Raw genomic sequence first — 22,648 nt, forward strand, 5'->3', positions numbered from 1 at the left:
AACTATTCCTACTCACATCTTTACAAATAGAAAATTACTCTCCGGGTGTTTTCTTCAGTATAGCTACTATATATGATACTGCTGTATGCGCAAGGATCCTCAGACTACCTCTATTAAGTACCTATGTTCACAATATTTGTGTATCAGTAAGCACCATTTTATGAACTGATAGGATTTCTATGTCTCTTCTTTTTCCTTGTGCTCCTTGACCCTCAACAGTAAATAATAAATGTGTTTAATAAATAAATGTTACTGTGAATTTGATAGTCACTTCTCTGTTCTTCTTAATACTTTACAGTAAGGAATTGCCTTATTGAAAAGTTCAGTGTGTTTTCATAAATCCATAAACCACGCACAGTGCTAAAGTTTGCATGTGAAGAATTATGTTTTAGAATCTTTCCCCCATTGATGCTTGAAAAGGATATTATATGATTAAGTACTATTGAAATAATTGACAATGATTTGTGACTTATTTAGCATTAAAATCTTTATCTAGAAAGTAATGAATCAGAGATGGAGTATGCAAACTCACCCTAAAGGGAAAGAATAGGTCCTAGACCAACACTTAAATGTAACCTGATTAAAGATACTAAATTTTTTTTAAAAGAATGTATCAATCAGAGTGGATTTGATTAGTAAAGGATGCAAAGGATACTTAGGAAGGAGGCTTTGACAGTGTCCATTTAAACACAGCGGAAGAAGGTTCCTCTGCCCCGGGATATTACCTGGTCCCTGGTTCAGTCACAAACGTTTATTGAGTTCATGTTATGTTCTGAGTACTCGGCACTAGTATGCAAAAACTAAATATGATTCCTGCCATCAAGAGTATAGAAGCTTCTAAGGGAGAATTGAACACCCCTTTTGAGAGGAATGCATTCCCAATCTTACATAGATGCCATTAAACATCAACATTGAGCTACTTCAACCTTATAATTTTGCTTTCTCTTTCAGTTGCCATAAGGACAAAATGTTCTGTCTAGTTAGTGAAACAGTCTAATTCTCCTACTGGTTATACTCTTCATTATAAATAACTGAACTGGATCTTGGTTTCAGTTGTATTAGTCTCAAATGAGATTGGTTAGTGTGGGTCACATCCCTGAGTCCATCTTCAGAGCCGGGCTGAGACCCTGGACAGATGCCCCGACGGCACCCTGACCTTGGCGTGTATGTTTTCATTTGAAGTGCCTATAGATATATCTCCTGATTTTCTCCAGCTGTTACTGGATCAGTTAAAACCATTATTCACACAGAACCATAAAATAATTTGTTTCTAAAGCCTCTCCAATAGGATGCTAAGTAGGAAATTGAAATCACAATTTGTAACTTCTCAATAAGGCTTCCTTCTAAGCAAAAGTGGTATTTTTCTAATCTTATTATTTGTATCATATAATATAGTTATTTTTTCCCATATATCAGTTTTTTACAACAAATATATACTGCTAGGATAAAGAAATTTTGATATTGTATAACTTTTCCAGTGTTTTCTAGTGCTTTTAGAATGAAGCGCAAAACCCTACCCCCAGCCTATGTAGGTGAGCGTGGTCTGACCGTTGACTCCTGCCCCGGGATTACTTCCCCAAGTGGCATGGTACACTGTGTTAAGTACTTGTGCTTCAAAATCATTTTTAAAAAATCTCGTCTCATTATGCAAGTTGTTGAAATATTCCACTTAATAAGATGCACTGCAGTCAAATAGAGTTGTAATTTTTGTTTTGTGAATTTTGGGTCTGGTGGATTTTTATTTCATAGACCAGATTTATTTCATAGCTACGGTCTACTAGTATAACTAATATAACAGTACAACTAGTCTAAGCTAGTATAACAGTACTACTGTGTTGGCATAGTAGTCAAAACAATTCTCTTAACATAAATATCCAACTATATTAAATCCCATCCCAGGACTACTTGGAACAAATGTAAGCTATTTGAAAACAAAGAAGACTCCTCAGCCTATTATGGAAATAGAAGAGGAATCTGCTGAAAGGATTCAGTTTCTTAAGAGCAGTGGAACCTCTATCTTAAGTATTGACAGCTTAGAGGCCAATGGTAAGAATTGTGAGGGATGTGAGTTGACAGGTTAATTACTATGCTTATAATCAGGACTTTTAGGAAAGTTAACTCATAACTATCTTGGAGCCTCCTTTACTGAAGCGTGTAGACAGATTTAATATCTTCCTAGAAGGTTTAGAATTATACCCCTGGAGAAGCTTCATAGCCTTACATATTATAATGAATATAAAGCTATATTTGAGTAAGAGAATAAGTGAAGTACGTTTCAAATTTTTTGAAGTCTGACTATGTAATGTCAATAAATGCATCATTAAAATTAATTTTTTCAAAATTCTATGTGTTAATGAAATATATTTGTGCTTTCCATTTAGAGATAGTAGTTCCTGAGCTCAATCATAGCATTCTTGGATTGGGATTGGACACATTAGCAGAGCAAGAGGAAAAAGAGCAGTTTTTTGCCAGGCTTGAGAAAGGCTTCACATCTTCTATTGATTACTCCAGATTAAATAAAGAATTGGATTCTAATGACTCCACACATTTTAAAGCTTTACATAGGTAATGTAAATAAAATATAAACTAATCATTGAGTGATTTTTGTGTCTTTATATTTTTGAAAGGCTGGTAGATGTATGGAATTGAAGGGGTAAACATATATAACAGGCAAACTTTAAATCTTAGTTTTAATTCTATTTTCTCTTCATTATTTTGGTCAGGGGTAGCTTACGTGTGTGTGTGTGTAGAATATGATTTATATATACATATATATATAGGCTGGAAAATGTTGATGTGTATTTGAGAACCTCTAGAGATCTGAAATTTCATGCATGAGGTACTTTTGAAATGAATAGCACATTGCCAAATAGACCTAACTAGGAAGGTAATTTATTAAGTGATTTTCCAGAGGTAAGATCAGTAAGAGAGTCCAGCCTGGTAGCTATTATAAACTCAGGGGAAACAGGAACAAAAAGGGAAGGAGGAACCAGGGAGCAAAGACTGATTTGGTTTGTGTCCTCCCTTTGTGTATGGTTGACCCTAATGATTATTAGGGGACCTCATTTATCCTGGAAATTCTACTAATCGACTAAGCTGGTGCCTTGTAAGTGCCACAGGCCTTTGGCATTCTCAAGACTTCTTTGAAACCTTATATCTTTAATTTCCTCAGTTTCAGTTTTCCATCTAATTTTTTAAGTTATAAATGGAAGCCAGATTACAATTTTAAGATTTTAAGAACACCAAACTATATTTAAATTAAGAGTCAGGAGACTCATAGCCTCTGGTCATTAGAGTGCCTGGTCTCCTCAAGATGCTTATTTTCTTGGACAGTGGACAAAGCAGTGACCCTTATGAACTGTGTCTGAGATTTTTACCCTACTTGCAAGCTGACAAGTCAGCCTGCCAGTTTTATGAATGCTGACAATAGACACAGGATTCCTGGGTCAGAAACAAATGGACTTTATTTCTCATCACAAAAGCAGGACCTGAGGGTCACGTTTATTTGCCTTAGTTTCCCATGCCCCACAAGGTTCACAGGGTCCATGATGGCTGTTTGCCAGTGCAATGGGTTGCTTTACAGGAGAGGGTCACTGAGCTTGGGGAATCTTTGCTTTAGAGTAAGCAGAAACAAGCCTGCTTTGGGGGCAGAAACATTGCCTCATCTCTCAAAGTTGCTCAGTGCACACAACCCTGAGAAATGACCTAGGAAGGAGGGTCTGTGCCTTGCGTTCTTGGCATACCCAGCAAGAACACCTAGGGACCATCAGGGCCCATGGTGGTTGCCTGTCCTAACAGTGACACAGATTAAACATACACAGGTTTGCTGGCCACAAGTTTTTGCCCCTTTGCAATATTTCTTAACATTTCTTTGTTCTTAACGATATTCTTAACTACTGATATTTCTACGCAAGAACAGCCTAGTCAGAGTGCAGTAGTGTATTGAGTATGCAATGGTATTTTCTGCTAATTAGAGTTTATAGTTTCTTGATCTGCTAATGATCTCACTAAAGCCATGGTTGGGGGACTGAAAAAGGTAGAACTGATTCTTTGGTTTGAAGGAAGGCAGTATATGAACTAATATATCCAATGTAATTAAAAGTAGCTCTCGTCACCTTGCTGAGTATTTACTGGCTCAAGGCTCTCTCCTTCAGCTTCCATTTCAGGATGAAATTGCTTCTTAGCATGTAAATGCTGATTCTGGCGGTTTTTTTCTGGTCTCCACATAGACTTCACTGATTCTTACAGCTTGTGGTCAGTTCCTAATCTTTAGCGTAGAAAGGCTGGCTGGACCCTGAGAAATGTAAATGCACATATTTATGTATAAAATTGTGTATATTTGTGTATAAAATTAAGAAAATGGCATTTTTTCCCCTTTGTATTACTTTGGCAACTACAATTAGTCTTAGATCCTTTATTTTCAAAACATTTCCCTCATAGCTTCCAAATTTTTAGCTTTTGCTAGAACAAAAGTACTTGAGAAGAAATATGTAATGTTAGAGGTTTTTAAAAAATATACACAAAATATTGCATGGTAATGTATTATTAACATGTAATACTAAATTAAGTAAATATTTTTCCAGTAATCAAGCTAATGTGGAACTGACTGAAGGTAAACATGAGGATGAATCAAAACATGAGGAACTGACAGGTAATTTCAATGGTTCTAAAATTTACAGTATTTGAAAAGATAATATAGCTTTTAATAAAGACATTGATAAGAGAAAAATAACAGGAAAATCATATTATCTTAGAAAGAGCTTGAACAGGTAGAGTGAGTTGCCTACAGCACAATTAGAGCTACTAAGAAATTGTTGTAAGTGCAGGACTGCTTCATTTGTTGGGAGTGGGTAGTGGACCCATTTGGAAGACAGAAGAAGGACTTTCGTGCTAGGACCAGAAGAATGTGTGCAGTCAGGACAAATACCTCCAAAGCATGGTGAGGGAGGTGTGTCTTTTTCCATCGTTTGACTTTTAATGTGTCTGTGTTTCTATATTTTAAATGGTTTTCTTTTGGTAGCATATAGCTGAGTTTTGCTTTTATATCCAATCTGACAATCTCAGACTTTTAATTGAAATGTTTCTACCCTTTGCAAAAATATATTCATTGGTATGGTTATTTACTGTTTTGCCATTCATTTTTTTATCTTCCCATCTTTTTTTGGTTATTGCTTTTGTGCTACATTTTATTGGATTGAGTATTTATACCATTCCATCTTAACCCTTCTTTTGGGTTGTTAGTTGTACTTCTTTGCTGTATTTTTTTCTTAGTTGCCCTGTGATTCACAATATGCATCTTTATCTTACTAGAGTCTACTTTCAAATAACATTATACCACATTACGTGAATCTTAACAGTAAACTTCCCCCAACCTTTTTGCTATTTTTGGCATACATTTTTCTTTTACATGTCTTAAAAACCCCACAATACAGCAGTATTATTACTACTATCATTATTATTATTGCTTTTAACAATCTGTTATTTTAAAAAAATTTTAAGGAAGGTAAAAAAATTTATACATATGTAAAGATTTATATTTCTCCATGTATTTACCATTCCCAATGACTTGTATTTCTTTGCATAGATTTGAATTTCTTTTTTTTAACTTTTTATTTTGAAATGAATTTTAAAAGTTTATTTTAAAATTAAGATATAATCGACATATATAACATTAATTTCAGGTGTACAACATAATGATTTAATATCTATACATTGTGAAATGAGCACCATAATAAGTCTAGTTAACATCTGTCACTTTACATAATTACAAAAAAATTATTTTTTCTTGTGATGACAACTTTTAAGACTTCTTCTCTTACCAACTTCCAAATAGTTGCTATCTAGTATTATTTTGAGTTTCTATCTAGTATTTGTTCAGCATGAAAAACCTCCTTAACTTTTCTTGCAGTGCAGGTCTACTAGGGATAATTTCTCTGAGGTTTTGTTTATCTGAAAGTATATTTTGCCTTTGTTTTTGAAGAACACTTTTGCTTGATATAAAATTGTAGGTAGTTTTTATTTCTTTGAGCACTTTAATGATTTCATTCTATTGTCCTCTGACATTATTTCTCATGAGCAGTCAGTGGTAATTCCTGTTATTGTGATTTTGTATATATATTGTCTTCTTTTCCCTCTGTTTTCAAATTTTTCTCTTTAGGCCAGTTTTGTGGCAATTTGATGAGGATGATCTTGGTGTACTTTTCTTGTATTTATCCTGTTTGTTTCTTGTATTTATCCTGTTTGGAGCTGGTTCAGCATCAATTGATTTGTGAATTTATAGTTTCCATCAAAATCAAAAAATGTTTTTGCCATTAATTATTCAAATATCATTTCTGCCACCCCTTGCTTTCTGATCCTAATTACAAGTATGTTAGAAAGTTAAATTTTGTCCCACAGGTCACTAAGACTATTTCATTTTTTAAACCTTTTCTCCTCTCTGCTTCAGTTTTTATTGCAGTGTCTTAAGTTCACTGATTTTTTTTCTTTTCTTTAATGTTTTGTTAATTCATTGAATGATTCTTTTTTCCTTTTACTCTAGAAGTTTCTTTTGGATTTGTTTTTTCATCTCTTTAGTATGTTTCCAAGTCCCCAACATTGAGTATATTCTGCTGATCCCAGTATTTGTTCATTTCTGGGTCTCGTTCTGTTGGCTGCTGCTTCTCCTAGTTGTGGTCACTTTTTCCTCCTTGTAATTCTAGTAATTTTTTAACGGAGTGTTGAATATTTTATAGATTTTTTACATTGTTGAGTGTCTGGATCTTGTTTTCTTCTTTTAAGGAGTATTGAGCTTTGTTCTGGCAGATACCTTGATCCTTTCAAGCCTTTTCTTCTGCTTTGTTAGGAGACGTCAAGAGGATCCTTACTTAGTCTAGCAGAGTTTGACCCTGCTACTCACGCACAGCCCTCCTGAGATTTCCACTGAATGCCCCTACTGGACAATGAGGATTTTTTCCACTTAAGCTGGTTAGAGCTTCAGAATCTCCTTACCCTGTGCGAACTCTGGGAACTGTCTGTCTAGCCTGCAGCTTCCCAGTTATTCTCTGCTCCAGCTGCACATACAGGACTCAGTATTCAGGAAAGACTCCAGGAAAGATTCAGAAATCTACTCCATATAGATTTCTAGTGCTCTATTTCTGCATCAGTACCTTCTCTCTTTATCACTCCCCTGCAGCTTCTAATCACCTTGTCTTTTCTGTACTCTTATCTCTGTATCCTTAACACAGTGAGACCTTCCTGATCTCCTCCTCCCTGCTCAGCGCTCCAGGATGTACATACCTTCTAGTGAACGTAGGGCTCAGCTCACTTGTTATCTTTCTTGGGAATCATATTTTTGTGCTATCGATTGTCCAGTGTCTGAAAACAATTGTTTCATATATTTTGTCCATTTTACTCATTATTTACAGAGTCCTTGATATCCAAGATGGTAGAGGAGAAAGTCCTCTAGATTGCGTCATACTTAAATTAAAATTCACAGCCAAATTTTCCAACAGAGAATGAAAAATGTCTCTAAAATGTATCTTTTAGATCTTTTACATTGAGAATTGTTTACCTATTTTCTATTTACGCAAATAATCTTTTCAAAGTTACAAGGGTATGGAATATAATAGTAGAAACATATAACATGTGTAACATCTTCCTGTCAAAAGGTCAGAACGATAAAAATTAATATTCTCATTGTTTCCCAAACAGTGTGAAAGAGCTGGATATTATTGTCTCTGATATTTTTCATATGAGAACCACCTTTTCAATTGGGTTTTATTCTTTCATTTTTATATAAACTTAATTTCCCTTGGTGTTTCTTTCAGAAATCTCTGATATGCTGTTTTCCTTCCTGTTATTTCTTGTCCTGTCTCATTTCTCTCTGTGACTACCAGTGGCATTTCCTTCTTGCTTCAAACCTAGTTTAATCATGACAAATTCATGAGGAGGAGGTTGGTCTTTTATATGTTGGACAATAGTATTTGCCTACAGACTATTCAGTTAGTAAGTGCAACTAACAAAATGTAGTTTTGAAAAATGCACATTAGATTAGGACTTTTCTTAATCAGAAATAATATTTGGCTTTATTAACTTTCAATTCAGATTAAGTGCAACACAAGCTATAATAATACTAACAAAGATAATTACTACCGCTAAACATAATGGCTAACACTGATATATACTACATATTATATAACACTTTAACTGTTAATCTCCTCAGCAACCCTCTGAAATAAGTACTATTATCATCCCTACTTTACAGATGGGAAAAATGAGGCAAAGAGGGTTTGTGACCTGCTTTTGGTTCTACAGCTGAAAACAGTAGAACCAGGAATTGAATCCAAGTCTTCTGGCTCCTGGTTATGCTCTAAGCACTACGCCACACTACCCAAACTGTTTCTTATACTGCTTCTTTGCAGTGACACCAACGCTGCATCCCCCTCCATTGATTTCAGATAGTTCCCAAATCCCAAGTAGTTGTCTGAGTTCATTGTCATACCCTCCCTTATCTCCTCTCTCCTTGTTTATCATCTTTACTTAAGAAAGACTAATCACTGAGGTACTTAAAATTCAGTGATTCCCACTAGAATATTAGGATCTTAATCATCTGATATTGGTCCTAGCATCTAGAATTTGTCTAATACAAGGTAATTTCTCAGTAACTGTTTTGTGAATTGAATTATGTCTACTGATATTTAGAAAATCCCAGGCAGTGTTCTTTCTTATATAGAAGAGAAGGAAAGGTGTGCTTCTCGTCCTCAGAATGTAGATATTGATGTAGTTAACCAACTCACCTAGCTTATCTACCTAAGTCACAATACCCATGCTGTTCCACCATTGTATTCCTTATGAACTAACATGGAGATGTTTCTGTAAGTAGATCTCCCTGAAAGCACCTCTATTTAACTTAATTATTTTCAGACTTCCATTGTTAATCACATTCAAGTTGTCCCCTCTCTTCTAAGAGAAGACTGAAGGATGGCCATTCCAGAAGCAGACTCTCTTGTACCTCGTGCAGTCTTTCTCCCATCAGGCCATCCTGTCTCTGAATGTGATCTGACTTTTGAAATACAAATAAGATTATGAATGATCAGTTCCACTCTGAAAAGGCTATTCCTGTTCTATAGCCCACAAATCTCAGTCAGTCCTTTGATTTAACGGCTGTAAACAACGAATTAAAAATTGATGAAGAGATCCTGGCCAGATAGTGCCTGCCCACCTTTGCCATAAGTAGCTTGATGGCATCATATTAACATGGACACACCTTTCCCTTCTGCTACAAAGCCATTGAGATATAATGTGGGACTTTAGCTGAGAAGTGCCCAGGATTAAGAAACAGTGGAGGTCATATAAGGCTAGTATTTACCTGAGGAAGGGGTCAGAGATAGACCTTTCATAAGAACTGCTTAAGGGTTACAGAAGAGATACCTATAAAGACAAAAAAAATCAACTTAAAAAAATAAGCAAAATCCAACCTTTTGTTTAAGAGTGTCAAGATTTCACAAAAGAGCTCCCTTTTATAAGTAAGCAATTTTGAGATTTTTGTCTTTAAAAAATCAAGTAATTGAAGTTTTTTTTAAAGATATAAAATTTCTTGAACAGCTATAGAAATTTTCAGTTGGTTAATTATACAAAATATTAAAAATGTAAAACTGATAACTGTTTGAAAGTACAAAAATAAAACCCAAATCTTACGAATTGAATTCTCTTTAAATCTTTGCCCAAAAAAGTATGTTCTTCAAGGTATCTTTATGTTAACATTTAAATAAATTACTCTTATGCAGACTTCTTTTGGAAATCAGTAATATTTTCATGGAATTTGACTTTTTTGACAGTATGATCCTTGTATTTTTAAAACTATTTTCTTCAGAAAATTATAGTGATGATTTTGAAGATGAGGATATTGATGTACCTTTGACTCCTAAAGAAGAGACTAATTCCAAAGAAAATTCCAAATCAGAAAAAATAAATGTACCTAAACAGGTATGTATCAATTATATGTTGGACAGTTTGGAAACGTCTTTCATCACCTTAGCTGACTGTTGCTGTATAAAGAGCTCAAAATACAGAGTTCTTTATAGTCTAGCTCGTTGTAAAGTTATAGGTCTCTTAATACTCAGACGTTTTCTTAACTCAGGTGTAAATTTAAATCTTAATGAAATACATGGCAGTTGATGATTTTCTGAAAGATTTCTTTTGGCAAGTTTCCTTAAGCTTTAGAAATTGAAAACTTCATTAAAATCTCAAATCTAATTTTTAAACAGGTATATTAAACTATACTTTTCTTTGGTAGGTCTTGTCCTTGTGAAGTGCAATACATAGCTCCCTCAGTATTTATGCTAATAGTGACATTACTGCCTGAAACTTACTGGGCTAAGATTGTAAACTAAACTATTCCATTCACATTAAGTGTTGTTGTACTCTAATTCTCTTGTTTCTCAGTTCTTACCAAGAATTGGCTACCAAGACTGGCTAAGGGTACTACTCCATATTGCCTGCCAGACAGAACTTATCCTTGAAGCTACCTAATAGTAACCAGTAGGACAATTACTATTTGTTATATTGGTTTTGATCTGGATACAGTCTCTTTTGCAACTGTATGTTAGGACTAGATGTTTTGAACATATTTGAAACCATAGACTCTAAATAAAAGCAGGGATCACTTTCTGGGTATTAAGAAATACTCTTATTTTTTAATTTACCTAGTACTTTTCCTTGGTATCATTATGTCACTCAGTTTGTGGGAGAAAAGAATATGACCTTAGAAATACATGAAGGTTAAAGCGATCTGATAATTATGCTTAGAAAGTTAATGGGATTCGTACTTGGAATATGGCAATTACAGTACTTTGTATTGCAGTAATTTCTACTAGAAAAACAAATAGGTCAGTAGAGGGCACAATAGTTTGGTATATTAAGAAAGTATAGTCTGTATAAAAAAGTGTCCACCTAAATGTGGAAGCCTAGTAGAGAGCCGTCTGAGTAAGGGTCAAAATAGGAAGGAATGAAAGCTCTGCTCCTATGGGTGGATCCTATACACTGCCTATCCAGGTGGAGAATACAGGTGACACAATCAGAAAACTTACTCTAAGGGAAGCTATAATTTTGACAAATTTCAACTATCTTGCCATTTGATGGCCTGCCTTTTTTGAAGATTTTGTCTCAAAATGTAGATGAAATGATGAGTGCAACTTATATTTGATCATTAATTTTGATCAATAGGGAAAATGGTGATATTATAATAGCAGGAATCTTACGTGAACTAGCCATGTTATCTTGGAGTTCGAAAAGTAGGAGAATTTCTGAGCAAGGTGGATGAACAAATGGCATTGAGATACTTTAAACAAGGCTTATAAAGGCCTGAATTAATTGCTGGTAATCACCAAGGTTCTGAAGAGACTTCTAGACATTCTCTCACAGCTACATCCTGTAGTCTTATAGAATTGTCGGTGAATGAGTGTGATGAAAGAAATCCAGAAAGCACGTTTCTTGATCTTTTCATCATGGAGTAAAGCACTGGCTTTCAAGTTTTGTTATTCTTTTGCATTGCAGTCATTTCGTGTAACTTCAGTTTCAAATCATGTAACTATTTTCTTTTTTTAATTTAGGAAGAAGAGAAAACTGGCATGCTGGCTAATGGTAAATATTATATATATTCATAAATTTTCATTGGCGAAAAATTGGTCTGTTCAGAATTACATCTAAATAATTCTGAATAAATTACTATTTTTGTTTTTAAATATTTTCTGATGAATTAAACTTTACACATTTTCTCAATAATACGTTCCTTATGCCTACCTTAAATTCTTCCTGTTGTATTTAAGAGTACTTATTTTTTAAAAGCCCAGCATGCCTTTATGGATAAATTGTACCAGACATTCAAAGATGTATTGATATCAGTCCTTGTTAAACTCTTCCAAAAAATACAGGAAGAGGGAATTTTTGCATACTTATTCTGTAAGGCCAGCATCACCTTGATACGAAAACCAGACAAATATTCCTCAGGAATACTACAGAAAAGCAATTCTATTTACAGTGACATCAAAAGGAATATAATGCTTAGGAATAAATTTTATCAACGAGGTAAATTATGCTTAAAACTATAAAACATTGAGGAAAGAAGTTGAAAACACACAGATAAGTGGAAAGATATTCTGTGCTCATGGATTGGAAGAATTAATACTGTTAAAACATTCATACTACCCGAAGTGACCTACAGATTGAGTGAAATCCCTATCAAATTCCAATGATATTTTTCACAGAAATAGAAAAAACAATCCTAAAATTTGTATGGAACCACAAAAGACCTCACATAGCCAAAGCAAACTTGAGAAAGAGCAAAGCATGGAGGCATCACACTCCTTGATTTCAAAATGTATTACAAAGCTATAGTAACCAAAGCGGTATGGTACTGGCATAAAAACAGACATATAAAACCAATGAAGCTAAAACAAAAGCAATGAAACAGAATAGCCCAGAAATAAATCCATACATCTGTGTCACCTGATCTTCAACAAGGGTGCCAAGAATATACAATGAGGAAAGATAGTCTCTTCAATACATTGTGTTCAGAAAACTAGACATCAACGTGCAGAAGAATGAAATTGGATTCTTATCTCATGCCACATACAAAAATCAACTCAAAATGGATCAAAGACTTAAATATAAGACCAGAAACTGCAAAACTATGAGAAGAAAACATAGGAAAAAAGCTTCTTGATGTTGCACTAGGCAATAATTTTTTGGATATGACCCCAAAAGCACAGACAACAAAAGCAAAAATAGATACATGGTATTACATTAAACTAAAAAAAGCTTCTGCATAGCAACGGAAACAACAGAGTGAAAAGGCAACCTATAAAGTGGGACAGAATATTTGTAAACCATGTATCTGGTAAAGGGTTAATATCCAAAATATGCAAAAAACTCATGCAACTCAGTAACAACAGCAAAAAATTAAAAGTGAGCAGAGGACCCAGATAGACATTTCTGAAAAGAAGATATATAAATGGGCAAACAGGTGTATGGAAAGATACTGAAGTTCACTAATCATCGGGGAAATGCAGATCAAAACCACAATGAGATATCACCTCACACCTGTTAGAATGACTGTTACCAGAAAGAGGAAAAAATAAGTTTTGGCGAGGATGTGGAGAAAAGGGAACTCTAGTGCACTGTTGGTAGGGATGTAAATTGGCACAGCCTTTATGGAAAACAGTATAGAAGTTCCTGAAAAAAATTAAAAGTGGAACTACCTTATTATTCAGAATCCCACTTCTAGATATATATCTGGAAGAGATATCTGTACTCCCATGTTTATTGCAGCATTATTCACAGTAGCCAAGGTATGGATACAACCTAAATGTCCATCAACAGACAAATGAATAAAGAAGATGTAGTATATATAATATTACACATGTATATGTAATATGTATTTACATGCGTAACATTTCGCTTTAAAAAAAGAAAGAAATCCTGCCATTTGCAACAACATGGATGAATGTGGAGGACATTTACATGAAGTGAAATAAGCCACATGAAGAAAGACATACTGCATATTCTCACATATGTGGAATCTAAAAATGTCAATCTCCTAGAAACAGAGTAGAATGTTGGTTACCAGAGGCTGGGGTTGGGGGATATAGGAAGATGTTGGTTAAGGGGTACAGAGTTTCAGTTATGCGAGATAAATAATGCACAACAATGTGCAAGGTCTAATGCACAACAATGTGACTATAGTTAATGTTGTATACTACTTGAAACTTGCTGAGAGGGGAGATATTAGGTGTCCTCACCACATACACAAAAAAGGGTAAATGGATATGTTAATTATCTTGATTTTGGTGATTATTTCACAATGTGTATGTTTATCAAATCAACAAGTCATAGATCTCAAATATGTACAGTTTTTAATTGGCGATTATACGTCAATAAAATTGGAGGAAGAAAAAATTTTTTGTTATTTTTTGCAGACCTTTTGCCTTTTACATATAAACATAAATTAGACTTGTATATAAGCATAGATATGTGTTGACGTAAGCCTACTCTGTTGTATATAAGAATAAAATGCTTCTTTTAGATCTATGATTATGTATTCTTTATATGTAAACATTTATCTTTGTTTTTATACAGATTGCATACAATTTAAATATTTTGTTTATGGAACCATACAAGCTTCTCTATATTCCTAATATTTTTTTCTTTTATGTTATTCCAGTAGTGCTGCTTGATTCATTAGACTCTGTTGCAGAGGTCAACCTTGATGACCAGGAGAGAGCAACAACTAATCCAGAAGCACTACCAGATATGACTGATAATGAAACGACAGGAACAGGTAAGAGGGACAAAGTAGCTGTTCTCTAAATATGTAATGTTCTATGACTAATTGACTTCATTTCTAGGGAAATGTATGTGATATATGTCATAGTTATATCAATAAAATTTTACATTTTTTATTGAAGTATAGTTGATTTACAGTGTTGTATTGTGTCACTGCTATATTCACTGAATACAGCAGTGATTAAATTATGTGTGTGTGTGTGTGTGTATACACATACACACGTATGTGTGTATATAACTTTTTCAGATTCATTTCCATTATAGGTTATTACAAGATCTGAATATAGTTCCCTGTGCTATACAGAAGGTCCTTGTTATTTGTCTATTTTACATACAGTAGTGTGTATCTGTTAATCCCAAACTCCTAATTTATCCCTCTCCCCCCTTTCCCATTTGGTAACCAAAAGTTTGTTTTCTGTGTCTGTAAGTCTGTTTCTGGTTTGCTAATAAGTTCATTTGTATCAGTTTTTTAGATTCTCCATATAAGTGGTATCATACGGTATTTGTCTTCTCTTTGTGACTTAATTCACTTAGTATGATAATCTCTAATTTCATCTATACTGCTGCAAATGATGTTATTTTATTCTTTTTTTGGCTGAGTAGTATTCCATTGTGTGTGTGGGTGTGTGTGTGTGTGTGTGTATACATCTTCTTTATCCATTCATCTGTTGATGGACACTTAGGTTGCCTCCATGTTTTGACTATTGTAAGTAGTGCTGCTATGAACATTGGGGTGCATGTGTCTTTTTGAGTTAGAGTTTTCATCTTTTCCAGATACATGCCCAGGAATGGGATTGCTGGATCATATGGTAACTCTATTTTTAGTTTTTTAAGCAACCTCTCTGCCGTTCTCCATAGTGGCTGGACCAGCTTACATTCCCACCAACAGTGTAGGAGGGTTCCCTTTTCTCCACACCCTCTCCAGCACTTATTATTTGTAGGCTTTTTGATGATGGCCTCATTTTAGTTTTGACTTGCCTTTCTCTAATTAGCAATATTGTGCATCTTTTCATGTGCCTTTTGGCCATCTGTATGGCTTCTTTGGAGAAATGTCTGTTTAGGTCTTCTGCCCATTTTTGATTGTGTTGTTTGTTTTTTTGATATTGAGCTGTATGAACTGTTTGTATTTTTTGGAAATTAAGCCCTTGTCAGTTGCATCATTTGCACATATTGTCTCCCATTCTGTGGGTTGCTTTTAGTTTTGTTTATGGTTTCCTTTGTGTACAAAAGCTTATAAGTTTGATTTGGTCCCATCTGCTTATTTTTGCTTTTATTTCTTTTGCCTTGAGAGCCTGACCTAAGAAAACATCGCTGTGATTTATATCAGAGAATGTTTTCCTATATTCTCTTCTAGGAGTTTTAAGGTGTCATGTCTTATAAGTCTTTAAGCCATTTTGAGTTTATTTTTGTTTATGGTGTGAGGGTGTGTTCTAACTTCGTTGATTTACATGAGGCTGTCCAGCTTTCCCAATACCACTTGCTGAAGAGACTGTTTTTTTCTCCATTGTATATTCTTGCCTCCTTTATTGAAGATTAATTGAACATAGGTGTGCGGATTTATTTCTGGGCTCTCTGTTCTGTTCCACTGATCCATATGTCTGTTTTTATGCCAATACCGTGTTGTTTTGGTTACTGTAGCTTTGTAGTATTGTCTGAAGTCTGGAAGGTATGCCTTCAATTTTGTTTTTTCCATCAGATTTGCTTTGGCAACTCTGAGCCTGTTGTGTTTCCATATAAATTTTAGGATTATTTGTTCTAGTTCTGTGAAAATGTCATGGGTAATTTGATAGGGATCACATTAAATGTATAAATTGCTTTCAGTTACTAGTATGGCCATTTTAACAATATTATTTCTTCCAGTCCAAGAACATGAGATAGCTTTCCATTTCTTTGAATCATCTTTAATTTCCTTCATCAATGTTTTATAGTTCTCAGCATATAAGTCTTTCACTTCCTTGGTAAGATTTATTCCTAGGTATTTTTTTAATACATTTTTAAAACAGATTGTTTTTTCATTTTCTCTTTCTGATATTTCATTGTTAGTGTAAAGAAATGCAACAGATTTCTGTATACTAATCTTGTATCCTGCTACCTTGCTGAATTCATTTATTAATTCTAATAGTTTTGGTGTGGAGTCTTTAGGGTTTTCTATATAGAGTATCATGTCATCTGCCTGTAATGACAGTTTTATCTCTTTCCTTCCAATTTGGATCCCTTTTGTTTCTTTTTCTTGTCTGATTGATGTGGCTAGGACTTCCAAAACTATGTTGAATAGAAGAGGTGAGAGTGAGCATCCTTATCGTGTTCAGATTTCAGTGGGAAGGCTTTCAGCTTTTCACTGTTGAGTATTATGTTGGCTGTGGGTCTGTCATAAATAGCTTTTATTATGTTGAGATATGTTGCCTCTGTACCCACTTTGGTGAGAGTTTTTATCCTGAATGGATGTTGAGTTTTATCAAATGCTTTTTCTGCAGCAGTTGAGATGATCATATCATTTGTCTTTTCTTTTGTTGATGTGGTGTATCACATTGCTTGATTTGCATATGTTGAACCATCCTTGTGACCCTGGGGTGAATCCAACTTGATCATTGTGTCTGATTCTTTTTATGTATTGTTGGATTCGGTTTGCTAATATTTTGTTGAGGATTTTCGCATCTATATTCATCAGAGATACTGGCCTCTAATTTTCCTTTTTGGTAGTGTCTTTGTCTGGTTTTGGAATCAGTGATGGTGGCATCATAGAATGACTGTGGGAGTGTTTCCTCCTCTTCAGTCTTTTAGAAGATCTTGAGAAGGATCAGTATAAGTTCTTTTCTGTATGTTTGGTAGAATTCCCTAGTGAAGGCATCCAGTCCTGGACTTTTGTTTGCAGGGCGTTTTTTTTGTTTTGGTTTGGTTTTTCGTTTGTTTTTTTTTTTTTGCAGTACACGGGCCTCTCACTGTTGTGGCCTCTACTGTTGCGGAGCACAGGCTCCAGACACGCAGGCTCAGTGGCCATGTCTCACAGGCCCAGCTGCTCCGTGGCATGTGGGATCTTCCCGGACCGGGGCACAAACCCATGTCCCCTGCATCAGCAGGTGGACTCTCAACCACTGCGCCACCAGGGAAGCCTGGGAGTTTTTTTATTACAAATTTTATTTCAGTTCTAGTGATTGGTCTGATCAAATTATCTATTTATTCTTGATTCAGTTTTGGTGGACTGTGTCAACAATAAAATTTTCAGTCTCATATTTGCTACTATATTTAACAACTTAAATAATCTGAACTTGCTAATTGTGACACATAATGCTAGTAGGCTGAGTAAAGTGTGTTTTAAGATATATACTTGTTAATAAATGAATGAATGCTGTTGTTACAAGGTATAGTACTGTAGATGAATATTGATTCATTTTCTGCACCCCACCCCCCCGAGTGTTCCATTAAATTTGCCATGCGTCAGAGAATTGAGACTTCGGTCTTGTGCGTTTCCATAGTTCCCTCTGTGTAGGCAAAAGCTAGATCACATCCTAAAATTCTGAAATGTCTAGGACCATCTAGACTTGACTAAAGGTTGTAAAGACCTTTAAGATAGTGCCTTTTCAAACTTTTTTTAAAGCAGTGGAACTCTTACCTCTAAATGGAATCTTAGGTAGTACCTCTATATAGATAAAAAATGTATTTTATCAGTATAAATATAAATGTTTACATATGTGACATTTACTTATAAAGTTAGTGAGAGTAGTAATGGTCCTTTGAAATTCTTAAAATTAAAAGTTCTAGATATTACATTCTTATATCATCAGACTTCCAATATGTTTGTATATTTTGTTTTTGTTGTATAATATGAACGTTTTCTTGGTTTACCAGATAAACAAGTGCAAATGGGAACTTTTCAACTTACTTTTTTGCAAGTCTCAGTTGACCAGTATGGTCAACTAAACCAACCCAGACACTTGGAAAAAAAGAACAATAGAAATGATAAATCACTAACCAACTCTGAACATCTGCTTGCATTTTATTTTTATTTCTTATTTTTTTTCTACTTTTCTATGGAAGTATAATATACTTGTATAATAATTCACCTATCATCATAGCTTGATGAATTTTCAAATACTGAACACATCCATGTAACCAGCAACCAGATGAGAAAACCAAACATGATCAAAACCACAAAGTCCACTCAGATCTTTTATTTCTAGTCAGTGCCGTTCCAAGAGTCACCACTATCTTGTTTCATCCACTTCCATTTTAAAACGTAAAAAAAATTAGAACAGAATTTTTCCATCAAGACATGTTACTCATTTACTTGTTACTACCCAAGTGAATATTCTGCGATGCTGAAAGCATGTGCTGAGCACATGTTCCTCATTCTTACTGCTGTTTTTATTTAAGTACTTGTCACATATGTGCTGTGATGGTCAATCCACTTGCACTTCTTTCAGTAAGCAGATATGGATTCTTTTAAAAGACCAGTGTAGAGCTACAGCTTTTCTAATCAGTGATGCATAGTAGAGGGTTCTTTTATGTACAGGATGGCCAGAGAAGCTTTATTCTAAGATACACACAGAAACAAAGCCAGAGGCAAGAGTTATCACTCTGATGCTCTTTACAGTTATATAAATGGCACATTTGAGTGTGCAGATTATTTTTTATTACAGTTTTTGTGTTTTAAAATGAAATTTCAGTCAAATGTCTGTGGAACCCGTGATTTTCTCTGAAAACTGTTTTGTAACACTCAGTATGAAAACCGCTGCTGTAGGTTATAAGAAAAACTCAGAAATAAAAAATGTATTGCTGGAAGCAAAAATTCTATTAAGATGATCCAGGTCAGTTATATAAAGCTAAATTTTCTTGGTCTTATTTCTTAAATGTTCTTGACTCTGAAATAATTTGGTAAGTCAATTACTAGAAGAGTGTAAGTATAATCTTATTGTCTTGTGGCCTTGGATTCATATTCCCAGCCTTGCCAGTTACCAGCTGCATGACACTGGACAGTTAATGCCTCTAAGCCTGTTTCCTCTTCTTTAAAATGAGCTCTTGTGATGATCAACTGAGTTAATATATAGTGCCTAGTATATTGTTAAGATTCAACAAGCAGTGGCAACTGTGTGGTTCTCATCATTATTGTTTATATCAACACTCTGTTAAGAGTACAAATTATAATAAAGAACCTGAAGGCATAGAGTATAAATACCTTTTGGCTGTGAGGTATTGAATTTACCTAGCATTTCAAAAAATATACTCGAAAATTTTCAAATCAGCACCTGAACTTGGTTTAAAAACTGAAAAGATCAGTGGCTTGTTTTTTGTTTACCAGGTGTCTTCCAGTATTAAGCAGGCTCCGTTTAGGTGATATGTTGTCAAAGATTATCTCTTTTTTGATAATACTAGTCATGAAACTTGTGCTTTATTGTCTTAAAATGGTTGGTAACTGTAAAGTGAGGGCCAGATCTGGCCTTTTGCTTGTTTTCATTTGTCTCAAGGGCAGGTACCATTTTGTGCTGGGCTGCATGACCAGAGCAGTCACAGGAGGACAGTGTGGCTCCACAACGGGACCCTTGCCTCTGCCCAGCAGGATTTGACCCTTTTCAACCTCCTAAAGTGGAAAAAAATAGGGCGTTTTTGACTTGTGGTGATATATAAAATACATGCAGAGAAGTCAGCCCTTTTCTCTATAAAATGCATGAAAAAGGTTAACATATATGACCGTGGAATTATTTTTAACATCAGTTGGGTTAATGACTCAAATTAGGAGAAAAGTGCCTTCCCTTGCTCTGTTTTCTGAGCAGCCCATGATACCACTCGATCTTCCATTTCTGATTTCTAACTTTTAGGTCATTGCTTTTCTGCATGTTTGCTCAGCTGTTGCTTTAAGCCAGAGCCTCTTCTTTCTGACACCTCACACGTGTTAAATTTGGTATGAGCATTCAGTGCTGCTGTGCGATTTGCCACTGGGATCATTTCTTTTATACATACTCTGAAGATAATTAAGCATCCTGGTATTTCTGTAGAGGAGACAAAACACCTTGTGCCTTTTCCCTTTCTTCATAAAAATTCATTCTCTCCCTCAGTCATGCTACTCTGAATCTGACAGGTGGTTTAGGGCAGCGGTCCCCGACCTTTTTGGAACCAGGGACCGGTTTCATGGAAGATAGTTTTTCCATAGGCGGGGGGTGGGGGAGTATGGTTTCGGGATGATTCAAACACATTGCATTGGTTGTGCACTTTATTTCTGTTATTATTACATTATAGTATATAATGAAATAATTATACAGCTCATCATAATGCAGAATCAGTGGGAGCCCTGACCTTGTTTTCCTGCAACTAGATGGTCCCATCTGGGGGTGATGGTAGACAGTGACACCCAAAGTGTGTTGCTTATGTCCAGCCTACTCTGTAATCTCATTTTGGTTGCTGTCCGGTAGTGGACAGCTAATGTCGCCGCTGATCTGACAGGAGGCGGAGCTCAGGCGTGTGGCCCGGTTCCTAACAGGCCATGCACGGCATGGCCCGGGGGTTGGGGACCATTAGGCTTAGCTTAGCAGGCAAGGTCTTTTTCCTCAAGTCCTACTGAATATCCCTGCCGCTAAAACTGTCAGTGATTCTGATCTCACGGTATCCTCCACTTTTTTGTTTTTAATGTATTTAATCAAATCTGTTCCTTTATTGGGCATGCTCCAAATAACAGTGGTGACCTGAAGCAGTAGATAGAAAGATATCCCATTGTGAGGCATTCTTACACAATCATATGTGGCACTTGGCTCCCTCTTATGTTTAGAGTTGAAAATAGTTCCTCAGAATTTTATACTATGCAACTTACACATCATATAGAGGAAGAGGAGGCTGTATATGCTCTTGTAAATATTTTTAGGCATTAATTGATTAGTTCATGGGTATCAAGAGAAAAGGAGACTGGTCACCATATTTCTCTCTTTTTGTTTTTTCCACTCTTCTATAGCACTTTTTTCTTTTCTCTAATTTTGAAAATTCCACTGTTAGTAGTGAAGAGTACAAAATTAGTAAGAAAATACTCATAAAAGTCTTAGATCATTGTTGTCATTAGATCCTTTGAATTATTTCCTCTAGAGTGTATTCATCAGTTGGTGGGAAGAGGAGGAGGTTAATAGGGAAGGAAGAGTGAACAGTGACATCACGTCTCCTATTTTGGATGACTGGGTAACTGATCATACCACAGCCAAAATAGCAGGTACTAGTAGCGGAACAGATTTTGTTGGGGAATATAATTAATTCACTCGAGGATGCATTAGATATGATTTGCTTATAGAACAGTCTCCTTGTCAGGAAGTTTAATGTTCAAAAAAGAGATAAAGACAAAAGACATAGATTTGGGAGTCACGTGCACGTGGGCAGTTATTAAGTGAAGGGTCTTGATGAAGTTATCCACTCCACTACCACTGCCCCCCCCAGAAAAAAAGAGAGGTTTTAAAAAGAGATGGAGGAGCCCTGAGATGAGTCATTTACCATACAAGATGGAAAAGCAGCCATCAGAGCAGTGGGAAGAACAAGAAGGCGCTATGCAGAGGAAACAGTCCCCAGGAAAATGGCAGGGTCACAGTCTCACAGGGTGAAGAAAATTTTTAAAAGTTGAAGAAAATTAAAGGCTGGGTTTGGCTACTAGGAAATCACTTTCTATTATAGCAGCTTTAGCAGGCTGTTGGAACATATTGGTTTGCAAAGCTAGAGGATTGAATTTCAGTTGAAGAAATGCAGAGTACAAGATGCTTGGTGGCCCCATGAGGCAGAGAGAGAGAGAAGAGAGACAGAATCCTTGAAAAATTGTGTCAATTTGAGAAATTTAGGAATAGTTTTATCCAGTGCGGAGAGGTCGATTAAGGGTAGTAGGAAGAGACGATAACTAGTAGAGTCATATTTTACAGTTAGCACGTCAGGACACATCTCAGCCCGCTACAAGAGTTCCTGAGCCTGCTGTGGTTCATGCTGGTAGGCTGTGGCCATGCATGACCCAGGTTTGTATTTCACTCTATTTTGATCATGTCAGTATTGTCCTATAGGCTTGTACACCATTCCTGATAGATTAAGGGACAATGTTAGTGTTCCATATTTCTTAGGTATTTGTGTGAATGTACTAGAGATTACATTTAATTCAACAGGTGTTTCTTATGGACAGAGCAGTAGTGACATTGAAGCACTACATCAGGCTTATTGTCATATTGCCCATTCTTTGGGAGATGCAGATGAACAAAGACCTGAGAGTAATGCAGTGGAAAATACCAAGAACTCAGCAAAAGATCATCCTCAAGAAAATGAAGCGTCCTCTAAAAACGTCTCTACCACAGAATCTGGTAAAAGCTTCTTTGTTTGAGACCCT

The 22,648-nt window shown here is 35.4% G+C and overlaps 1 protein-coding gene across 3 annotated transcripts in view; it reads left to right on the forward strand.

The window, feature by feature from the left end:
* CEP162 (centrosomal protein 162) overlaps positions 1 to 22,648 on the forward strand; it is a 91,791-nt gene that overhangs the window by 12,671 nt on the left and 56,472 nt on the right. Inside the window, exons 4-10 of one of the 3 annotated variants that reach the window (XM_067702655.1) lie at positions 1,900 to 2,046; positions 2,382 to 2,565; positions 4,584 to 4,651; positions 9,851 to 9,963; positions 11,589 to 11,619; positions 14,198 to 14,314; positions 22,431 to 22,622. In XM_067702655.1, coding sequence (XP_067558756.1) covers positions 1,900 to 2,046; positions 2,382 to 2,565; positions 4,584 to 4,651; positions 9,851 to 9,963; positions 11,589 to 11,619; positions 14,198 to 14,314; positions 22,431 to 22,622 — 852 coding nt within the window. The remainder of the gene's footprint in view (positions 1 to 1,899; positions 2,047 to 2,381; positions 2,566 to 4,583; positions 4,652 to 9,850; positions 9,964 to 11,588; positions 11,620 to 14,197; positions 14,315 to 22,430; positions 22,623 to 22,648) is intronic. The other 2 variants (XM_067702656.1, XM_067702657.1) reach the window with 2 other exon arrangements.

This window comes from Pseudorca crassidens, chromosome 13, assembly GCF_039906515.1.
Source record: "Pseudorca crassidens isolate mPseCra1 chromosome 13, mPseCra1.hap1, whole genome shotgun sequence".
Lineage (NCBI taxonomy): Eukaryota > Metazoa > Chordata > Mammalia > Artiodactyla > Delphinidae > Pseudorca > Pseudorca crassidens.